This window comes from Mustela nigripes, chromosome 3, assembly GCF_022355385.1.
Source record: "Mustela nigripes isolate SB6536 chromosome 3, MUSNIG.SB6536, whole genome shotgun sequence".
Taxonomy (NCBI): domain Eukaryota; kingdom Metazoa; phylum Chordata; class Mammalia; order Carnivora; family Mustelidae; genus Mustela; species Mustela nigripes.
The window spans coordinates 20359977-20371483 of NC_081559.1; the positions used below are offsets into that span (position 1 = coordinate 20359977).

An 11507-nucleotide genomic window follows, 5' to 3' on the forward strand; every position below is an offset into this window, starting at 1 on the left:
ATCTGTTGTCCAAGGTATTCAATAAAACTGCCCCTAAGAATCAATACTTTCTAAACTATACTTTGAAAGGAATTTATAAAGGAAATAGTTCCCCATCACCACATTTACACTAGAATGCCTTGAATGCTCTTCATACACAGTGTGATGTCTGTACTTACTGCTAAGTGTCTTCTACGAGGATGCACAGTAGAGTTCTTGGTTTTGTAAAGTCCTCAACAACTCCCTCCACTGTCTGTACAGTACAATATACTGTAATACCCCCCAGAAAGTACTAGTATTCAGTGCCATCTTGACTATAGGGTTTCAAGCCTGTTTTCATCTACCAGGTTCATGAGGATTATGATTATAAGGCAATATTTGAGTTACTCTATGTCCCTTAATGCAGAAAGCGACATTTCCAAAAGCTACCTGGTTTTACAGTTTACATGGATCAAATTCGGCAGGTAATAATCACCCCTCCCTTTAAGATTGTGCTGCCTCAGGTAATGGGAATTATTTTCCATATTGATCTCAATTTCATTTCCAAACTTTAGGATTTCCTAGGGTCAGTAACTGGTATAATATCTGAGTTTTATTATAACTTGCCTTGAAGAACAGAAAATCAAAATTGCTTTTCATTCAAAATGCCCTGACCTTCCTAAGCAACTAAAACCATTTTTTTTTTTTTTTCTGAAGAAGGCTAACCAATCTACATAGGAAAACTCACAAAGCACAATTTGGATTTCTCATTCATCTATTGTCATCTAAAGTTAATGGCAATAAAAAGGTCCTCTGCCTCATACATTTGTGTGGGTTAAGTTTTGCCCTTGATAATCTTGTGGGATCCAGAGTATATGACATAATGCTACCTCAGCAGTAATTCTGTTGTCCTGACATTAAAGCAATGAATTCCATTGCTTTGTATTGGGAATGTGTCAAAATGTGATGGGCTAAGAATAAATTCCCATTGCTCACCTTGCCCTCCAGACTGCCATATGTTTTCAGAGACAGATGTTCAAACATTTTCCAGACACAGATTAGCATATCTGAAATGTTTAATAAAATAAATATTTAATTCAGGAGAAGAGTGTAGGCATTTAATCTGTATGTTATGGTATCACAATATTGATAGGTTTGATGAAGAAGTCATTTTACCCTCCGCAGTCCAAGTCTTTCTATTCCCGTGACCTGCTTCCAAATCTTAGCACCAATGCAGGGGTTGATAGATTCTCATCATTAGTGTCCATTTTTATGAAAGATAGGTTCTCACCATTAGCATTCATCTTGTATTCTGCCTTTTCACATAGGTTAACTTTGTAAATAGTAGCAATACATCACATGTTTTGTGAAGTTAAGTTCCTACATAAATATATCTCATTGGAATTCTTGATGGCTTCCTTTAAGTTGTGGACAATGAGAAAATGCTTAAAGGGCTAACTTACTTGAATCATTCAGTGTGCTTGAGATACTGTGGTACTCAAAGTATGAAATAATCAACTCTGTCTGAGAGAAAAGAGATTAAGAAAGGCTTCTTAGAGGAGGTATCTTATTCCTAAAAGTGGAAATTTGCCATATGGGAAAGGGGTTTAACATCTCCCACAAATGATGGAAAGAACATATGAAAAGGTGTAAGATGTCATATTTGGGTGACTATAGCCAGTTTGATGTAGTTAGATCATAAGTACTTGATAGAGGGATAGAAAGGGAGATGAATCAGATAACAAAGGCTGAGTATCTTTATTCATGTTATTATTGATGTAGATGGACCCTATAATAAATTTTAAATAGGAAAATGATGTGATCATATAGTAACATTACATGACATTAATGCCCCATTTTTAAACAACAACTTTCTACATGCCTTCTAGAAATCATCTTTTGCCAAGATTTAGATGTATATTAAGACAATACAGAAACTGAATAGGAACTAGCATAGATTTGGGCATTAGAGAGACCTGGTATTGAATCCTCCAGTCACCTCTTCCCCGCTGTTTGATGGTAGAAAAATTATATCTCATTTTTTAAAAACATTGAAATGAAGATATTATTTCTAGACCAGAGATTTGTTATTATAATTAAGAATTACAACTCATAAAAACTAACTGGCATGTAATTGATATTCTCTATATATTAGCCCCTAGTTTAACATTGTAGATCAAGGCATTAAAAATATTGTTGTTTGAAGTTATGGAAAATGTTTCAATTTGAAAACCTGTGGTTGCTAATCAACATATGATTATTGCGTAACTCTGAGGTGATGCCTAATGTTGTGATGTATTTTTTTAAAGCAGGCACAAGTTAAAATACACATTATTTGTTGATGTGTATATTTTTTTATGACCTGTTGACCTTCCAGAGAAACTTCATGCTCCTTCCCTAATTTATTTATCTATTTAGCTTGTAAAGACTTCAGTAGGTAGCTGATACTTACCAGTTTCTGGGTATCAACTAAAAGCTGTTTCTTTTCTTTTTTTTTTTTTTTCAAATAAAAATCTTGACATGACATCGTCTTGACATGACAAGATGAAACCATATTTCTATTTTGCTGAAGAAATGTTTTTAATTGATAAATGCATTTATCAATTAAATAATTTTCTCTTTGTCAAACATTTTCAATTGAAACCATGCCTATTTAAGCAGAAATTGATCTGTTATTCACGACAAAGGAGAAAAAGGACTAACTCAACAAACTCTAATAAGTACTTCCTTTTCTTACTAGCCAAAATGTGCAGAAACAGCTTCTTTGGAACATGTGGATGGTCATAAATAACAGCTTATTCTTGGAACAAAAACACTATTGACTCCCTTGATTAGCATAAGACTAATTCTAGAAATTGAATATTTGTTTGCTTCAGGTTAAAATTTTAGGTTTAAGAACAGTTTCATATTGAAAAATTCTTTGAAAATTATCTTGCTCTCACATTCAAATCCCAGCTGCCTCTTAACTATGCAAAGATAGAGTCATGAAATTACTTGAGATTCTTCAAAAGGGGAAAACTAAACACAGAAATCTACTTAAAATATCTAATTCTTCCATATCCTAATTTGCCTTTAAGGATTCATTTTCCAGAATTCCCACTACCATTAACCATGATAATACTATCCTGGGAAATATTGCTAACCTAAATCAAGATATGGAGAATAAGAGAAACTAAGAGTACATAGTAATTCCATGAAGGTCAGCCTATTTTTCATTAATCCCACATCATTCTTTCCTTAATAACCATCCTCAGGAAGCTCCTGTGGTAGCCAGAGCAGCTCTGTTCCTGGAATGTGCCCGGTTTGTTCACCGCTGTAACCGTGGCAACTGGCCAGAGTGGATGAAAGGGCATCATGTGAATATCACCAAGAAAGGCCTTTCCAGGGGCCGCTCTCCCATCGTGGGCAACAAACGGAACCAGAAGCTGCAGTGGAATGCTGCCAAGCTCTTCTACCAATGGGGAGACGTGAGCTTTTGATTCTCTTATTTAAATGTTGGGGTACTTGAGTGAAGTGAAAAAGTTCTGTGTTTATGTTGTTTGGGAGACAATTTATTAAGTGTCTGTTATGTACCAGGCGCTGAACAAAACATCTTAAAGGAAAATAAACTTTAATTCATTTTATCTTCCCAGTAAATCTATGAAGTTAGACATTATCTCCTCTTTTTCCTTGGTCCTCTGTCTCCTCGCCGCCCCCCTCCATAAATGTAGACATTCCCAGAATTTGTTATAATTTTTTTGTGCATAACCTCCTCCAGGACTACATTTATTCCTGTGTTTTCAACTGTAACATGTATTCCAGTGGCACAGACTTCTCTATCCATAGCACCATTCAGATCCCAGGGCAACACTGCCAACTGCACTCCGGAGGTAGTCACTTAATACCCTGAAACACAATCTGACCAAAGCAAAACTCTTCTTCCCATATAAACACACCCCCATCTGCAAGCCTTCCTGAACTTTCTATTCTTACAAATGGTACCAGCATTCTCAAAGACGATAGCCTTTGAACATATTCCAACCTTCCTTCCCTTACTGATTCCACCTCTTCTATGTTACCAAGGTCCTATTAGGTCATATTTTTATTCCTTCTCATCTGGATGACTAAGATATTTTCCTATTTGGTCTCCTTCCCACAGTCTCCCCTCATCTGACCCATCCTACACACTGTCAGTGAAATGATCTCCATATGGCAGAGCCCATCTAAAAGCAGAACGTTCATACTTATCTCCTGGCTTCCAGATTTGCCCCTCTAATTCATTCTCCAAGCTGCGCTCACAGTGATTAGACTAAAATGCAAATCAGATGGTGTTTCTTACCCACTTATAATGCTTCAGTGGCTCTCCTTTTCCCTTGGGATAAAACCCAAATTGCTTAGTCTGGCATCACTGCTCTCTCTTAGTATTCAAAACATACCAAGCTTATGGATGATGAAGTCAAATGAGCTAATATATCTAAAAGACCATTAATCTCAATCCTTTGTGTCTAAGAAGTATTCATTGATAATAAGTTATTACATTAATTTTTGAAAGGTTACATGGTTCGGGCATTTCTAGGCAGTTAACACTGAGTCTCTTGAATGAGTAAGTGTTCTCCCTCATGCACACATTACCTTTCATCCTGCTTTAGAATACGAAATGAAGTTTAGCTTCAAGAACTGTGAGATCTAGTCCCAGTCTACCTTGTCAGCCTTCGGGCACTTGATTTCCTGTCACGAAATTGTGCTTGCACCAAGTGGCTCACTTGTCAGTCTCTGGACATGTTGATGGATCTTTTGGAACTCTCCATCTGGAGTGTTCACTTCTCCCCTTCACCATTAGCCAAAGTTAGCCATTAGCTCCAATAACCTTTAGCCAATTCTTCAAAATCTACTGCAAAGAGACACTCTGTGATTTCCTGAACCGAATCTAATCTGTCCATCTTCTGAACTATTGAGAGTGCTTTTCATCTCTTTTGATATTTAATGTGTTAATTTGATGTGTTGTTGCCTCCCCCAAGAGACTGTAAGCTCCTTGAGGGGAAGAGCAAAACGCAGACACGCTGCATTCGAATCTCAGATCACAGTTTGCTGAGCCACCTTGAGCAAGACTTTCTCTAACCTTCCCAGTTGCCAAACAGTGAAACTTCTAAATGAAGGTTTATAATCTACTAGGGCACAGGAAGCAAAGATACTGATGTACTGTAACAACTTATTCAACTCTGTTTTATTTAATACCTAACACATGACTTCACTTAATAAAGATTTGATGAATGAAGAAAGGAACAAATATCGTCAAGACTTTTTTTTTTAGCCTTGAAAGAGACATAGAGCTCTAAATTATTATTCAGACATTTAGTATTATCCAAGACAAGTTTATTTTCTGAGCAACCCTTTAAGCTTTATGAACTGTGGCTTTAACTTAAATTGCTCAGTGTCAATATCCTAGAATGAGTCATGCAGATTTTTTCCCCTTTGAATCTCACTATTAAGTTTATTGGCTCCACTCCAGATTCCTAATTGCGTATCTCCTTCTTTAGAGAAGATCTCCAAAATAGTAGCATTAGGACAAGGTTTTTTGTTGAAGTAGTAGTTTTTGTTTTTTTTTTTTTTTTTTTTTTTGCAATCAGCAAGAGGTTCTTTATTGTTACGCAGGCGCCTGTGGGTGGTCAGCAGCTCCTGCTAGCTGAGCACACCCGGCTGTGGTGGCGCCGGGTTTTTATAAACAGGTACAAACAAGTTTTGGGTGGGGCGCAACTGATTGGTTGACAATTAGAACTTTTGAAAAAGGCCTTAGTGGAGTTTGCTGATTGGCTTTGGGGACCCGCTCGCGCGAAGAGAGAGGCGGGAAGGGGGAACAAGCTGATTGGTTCTGAGGGCCCACGCGTGGGAGGAGAGAGGCAGGGAGGGGGAACAAGAAGGGGGAAGGTAGGAATGCCATCATGGCGTCTTCTATTATTTCTATAAGCCAAGTGGTTACAGAAGGGCAAAAGAGCAATTAATAACCTAATTTATGCCTAAAAGCCAGCGGTTCACAGAAAAGGAAACAAGCGGTTAGTTATCCTATCTATCTTCTAGGGGAGGGGTCTTTCATTCCCCCCTTTTTCTTTATCATGGATAGAATCTTATATCCATTCGTCCTGTTCTTGCACTAAGTGGGGTGCAAGGGGCCAGCTTTTGCTTTCTCCTCAGCCAGCCTCCTGCTCCTTTATTTCCCCCTGAACAATCTTGACCCTGAAATCTTTAAGGGGGTTGAAGGTGGAAGGTCTCATCTTCTATAACTTCTTCGTGCTGAATAGGGGCGTAGAGCTGTCCCTACCTGCTCGGGTCAATATTGATCAGGGTAGGAACATAAGGGAGTTAACAAAGGTGGAGGCAGCTGAATCCAGCGCTGACAGTGAAGAGGCGTCCTTGCGCGCGACAAGGATCGTCTGTCATGGTGAAGTCATTGCAGCAATGGAGTCTCGGTACCAAGTAGAGAAACATTGAACAAAGCAACATATTAAGGTTAATGAGGTGATAAAAATAAGAAGCCCGAGAAGGAGATTTGGCCATAGCCCTCCTTCAAACCAGGAACTTAACCAATCACTAAGAGAGGGACCTTGTAGAGCCTTAATCTGGGCATTTATATCCTTTATTAGTCCTGTGATATTTTTGTGATAGTCTGGGATGTATATACAACATTCTGTCTTGATAATTGCACCTGTGCCACCCTGGGCTGCTGTCAGGACATCTAAAGCCATCCTATTTTGTAGGACTGCCTTGCGTATTTGTGACACTTCGGTATTAAGGAGGGAGATGCCATTTAGTGGATCATTGAGTGCCTTTGTAGTATATTTATTAAGGGCTTCTACATGCCACATGACATCCTCTAGTCCCGCAGATGGAACAAAAATGGATGCTAAGTGATCATACCATTTAAAAACAGATCGTGTCCATCTTTGTTTCAAGTTGGGGAGATTAGCTGGAGTTGTAATGGTTTTAGTAATGCGCCCATGAATCCAGGCAAATCCTAAAGTACAGCGACCTATCCACCCTGGAGGAAGCCAGGGCCACAGGTTGGTTCCACATATCCAGTGGGTTCCGTTTGGAGCTGGCCATCTAATGCCAGGTCGCCTTGCCCAGTCAGTAGCAAACCAGTCAGTAGCCTGGAGTACTATAACTTGGGAACACACTTCTAGTGATAGCCATCCCAGATATGGTGTGTTATTTGCCCAAGTACCACTCGTATGATTCCTTTGTTCCCAGCATAAAACTGCCTTCTGACTGAGCTGTCCAATCATAGGTGTAAGCCACAGATGTGTATCCCAGATTTGATATATGCCATCCTTAGAATAGCGATAAGGAGGGTTTTGGAACTTAGGCCCATATTTGATTGGGGAGTTATGGCTTGATAGCAATCCCCTTTCCTTCCAAATAGCTCCATGGGCATGTAGTACCAGGAAAGCATATTTGGAGTCAGTATAAATGTTAATTCTTAGGCTTTGGCAATTGCAAAGTGCTAGTGAGCACTATGGCACACCTAGCTTTTCTTATTTTTTTCTATGAAAACTACTGTCATCAGAAAACCAACTGTCATTCATATTTTTAACAGGGGTATCTTAAATCTGGCCATATAGAATGAGCAAGATCAAATAAAATACAAAGAACATTTTTGCTCTAAAGAGAAAGAAGTACAGTGGTCAGGTTCAGGCATACAGGTAACTAGGTTTAAAGTTTGACAAGTTTTATTTCTGGCATATCTGTTAATGTAGCCCAGTATTTAATAAGTTGGCCTCCATCATCCATTGGTGGCCTTTGCCTTCTAAGACAAATCTGGACCTGATGTGACATCATTACAGTCAAGGACTGTCCCATAGTGAGCTTTGAGGCTCTTTTATAGAAGGGCTGTTCCATAGTAAGCTTTGAGGCTCCTTTTATTAGGGCTGTTCTATGCTTAGCTAAAGCATCTGTTTGCAATCGCACCTCAACAGAGGTGGCCTCTAGGATAAATATGACTAAGGGATGAAACCAATAAGACGACCTTTGAGTGGTCCAGCCTTAACAATATCCTGATTACAGAGGATCACTGGCAAGTGAGAAAACTTGTCAAGAGATAAGGGGAACCCCCCATGGATCATCCAATCCACTCATAAAGAAAGTGGGGTCATCCATTATCTCCACAAGTCCATAGTTAATCCTATGGAGTGTGGTATGGTGGTTTTTAGGCAATTTCATTATCCCAGCCACACATAAGGTGTTAGTTAAGTTCTACAATTGTAGGGGAATCAATCCCATTTTCCAGTTGTTTAATCATGTGCTGTGGGGTCTGCTAATATCCCCACAAAATAATAAGATCGACTAAAGAAGCTATTGTGCAACTTCTCTGAAGTTTACCTCAAATTGTTTAGCTTAGGTAAACAAACATTTAAAGACAATCAAATCTAGAATTTAACATCCATAAAGGTGTGTTACTAAAACAATTTTTCTCTCTAAAATAACCCTCATTTCCAGAGATAGCCAAATCAGGACTAATTCACTTGTGAAACAAGTCCAGTTTTAACAAACTTGGCCTAATTATTTACATAAGCTCAGCAAGAACAGTGACTGTGATCAATAGATCTTTTAGAATCTGCTTTGCTGGAACTTTGTATAAGGAATCTCTAGGTTGAACTTTTAGTAGCCTCTCCGGGCCAGAAGCCAAGCCCTGTACTTGCCATGAGGCATGCCTGCAATACCTTTGGGCGAATTCCTCTTCCCGAGACTGCACCTACCAAGGAGTGACATTCTTTACTCACCTGGTGGGGCTGCTGGGAACTCTGTAAGCAAGGTATCAGGCCAACAGTCCCAAGGGGCTTTATGGCTCCAGGTTTCATAAAGTCAACCTTAGTTCCTTAAAGCTGTCTGGTCATATCTGAGTCTTTTCAAATATGACATCCCAGTCAAAGCCTTGGTAAAATAACCCGTGTTTCCAATTCTTTCCTGTTACAAGGAGAACAGATTCTTATTGAACTTATGCAAATGACTGATTGCCATGGAAGGAAGAATACTTACTAAGACCTTTTGGTTTCAGAGGATTCAGATAGAGAGAAAAGGTGAATGCTTTGAGCACTTTTACAAATGAGCACTTTTACATCTCTATAAGTTACAGATAACTAGGAGGGAGTATCCCTAGTCTGTAAGAGCAAACAGTAGAGAGAACCAGCAATGTTTAAAGTAAGACAAAACATTAAGAGACACAACACTATCATCTTTTAGTTCATTTAGTCCCATGTTACTAATTCTGGTGAATGCGGCTTTAGTCCGTTTTGGAAATTCTTACCCATTTCAGTTTTAGGATTTTCAAGTATATCAAATATCTGTATTTGTCCTGAAAGTCCTTTATAGGAATCTCCTTGAAGATAAAACTCATTTTACCAGAGAATTAAAACAATTATAAATTACAAAAACTCAGAATAGATATGGTTAGAGCTAAAGAGACATGGGAGTTTACAATTTAGCTGCAAGGAAATCAGGTTATTTCTGTGATACATAACATTTCCATAATTACAGTATCAAGCGGTGGTCTCTCAAAACGTTAAAACTTTAGGAAGTGCATAGAATCTCTAGAATAGTTATAGTATTTTCCCAAATGTAATCCAAGGTTTATCATTGGTTCCGTAGTACTTCATGAGCAACTTCACATACCAAGGAAAAGCCTGAGTTAAAGAGATTTACAATTTAAATCTTGTCAACATTTGCTAAAATCTTAGAAAGTTTTAAAGCACATGCCTAAATATAATTAGGAATGTTAAACACCTGATAAACAAAACATAGAAACTGGTTTTTCTGGGCAGGCAAAGAGAAAACCATTTACATTTTCTTAACAGATCAATTGATCTAAGAAAACATTGTCCTTTTGAACAGAGACAATTTCAGTCTTGTACCAATGTACCTTTAAAACCCACTCATTTCAATCTTAATCCATTCTGGACCATAGCTAAAATTCCTTTTCTGAAGATTTCCCTTCACAAACCTTCTACAACTTTCCTTTGCATTCAGGTTTTGTCCCAAGCCATTTCCTTCTAAACAACCATCTCATTTAGGACAAAATTACCTTCCTTTACCTTCAACAAAATGTATTCCCATTCCTTAAATCTTTCTTGCATATCTCCTACTTTCCTACATACAGAGTTTCCCTTTATTTCCATCAGTCTTAGTTACACTAAGCAGAACTTTGTATTCTTAGAAACACCTTTAGTTATTAACCAATTGTGAACTGTTACAACAGAATTCTTCAGGTGGCAATTTATGAATCAGTTAAGTGGCAAACAAGTTTACCAGCAGATTTAAATACTCTTAGTTTCTTTGCAGTAAGTAAAAAAGCACAAACCTACATCCAGTAATTAATGACTTAGCATTTTATCCTGTTTGGTTAAGACCTAGATGTCCACAATTTAATTCCACTTGTCATCCAAGCAAAACTTTAAAACTTTCAGGTTACCAAAGACTTTGAAAGCTACTTCAGCAATTACCCATTAGAACTTTGAGACAGACAATTAACCATCAGTTTAGTCATTTCTTTGCTAACAAATTTTAATAAATAACATGAGCTTATTTGACCTTTAGTAAACTTCGATAGAATAAAGCTTCACATTTACTGCTGTTAACTTCAAAGATGCATCTATCTTAATTAAACCAACAGACTTAACTTAGTTCCAACACTGATTTACGTTCCACCTGGGCCCACTCCGCTTTGAATATTTACCTGAGACATGTGTGGGAAGATCTGGAGTGGGTGTTAGGTCCAGGGAGTTCTCTTCTTGCTCCTTGACAGTGAAGAGAGAAGGAGCTGTGGTGCATGATCTAGAGGCTAGTCATGCAGGTTGCACGCGCGTTGGTACAGAAACAGAAGAGGAAAACAGAGGAAAAAAAGTGCTGCCAGGAGGCAGAGAAAAGATTCCCGGTTTCAGAGCTCATAAGCCCCAACAGAGGAGCAGACGCCATGCTTTCCCACCAGCAAGGGGGGAGGGGTTAGGCAGTCCAAGTCAGGCCAGAGAACACAAGGAAACTTCCCCGAAACAAAGAGAGTTTTGGCAGCTGCTTGGGAATATTCCTTATAGTCTCTGTCTCGAGTTAGACCAACCCCAGTTGGCTCCAGTAATAGCCATTTACATGGGAAGTGAGTGAGGGAGAAGCCCCCCACATCTATTAGGAGAAACAGAGAGAAATAAAGCCAGAGACCCCTTAAAAAGAATGTAACCTTCATGACCAGTACAAGGCATGACCAGTACAAGGCAAGGAACATATATCCACATTTAAAGACATAACATGGAGACATACATTGTTGGCCTCCATTTGGAGTCAAAGAAAACACCAAGGACAATAAGCAAGACACACAAAACAATTAACAAGAAGGACGCTGCGCGATTTCGGTACAAAACCGAAAGTACAAATTCAACCGGCCCAGGGGAACCACGAGGTCTCCCTGTGGCGGACAGAACCAGCTCAGGGGAACCACGAGGCTCCTCCGTGGCGGACAGAACCAGCCCAGGGGAACCAAGAGGCTCCTCCGTGGCGGACAGAACCAGCCCAGGGGAACCAAGAGGCTCCTC

At 39.0% G+C, this 11507-nt stretch overlaps 1 protein-coding gene across 12 annotated transcripts in view; it reads left to right on the forward strand.

The window, feature by feature from the left end:
- The window catches only part of UNC80 (unc-80 homolog, NALCN channel complex subunit), a 230625-nt gene that overhangs the window by 97351 nt on the left and 121767 nt on the right, over positions 1-11507 (forward strand). For all 12 annotated transcript variants that reach the window (XM_059393393.1, XM_059393382.1, XM_059393389.1 and 9 more), the window contains exon 23: positions 3213-3425. In XM_059393393.1, coding sequence (XP_059249376.1) covers positions 3213-3425 — 213 coding nt within the window. The remainder of the gene's footprint in view (positions 1-3212; positions 3426-11507) is intronic.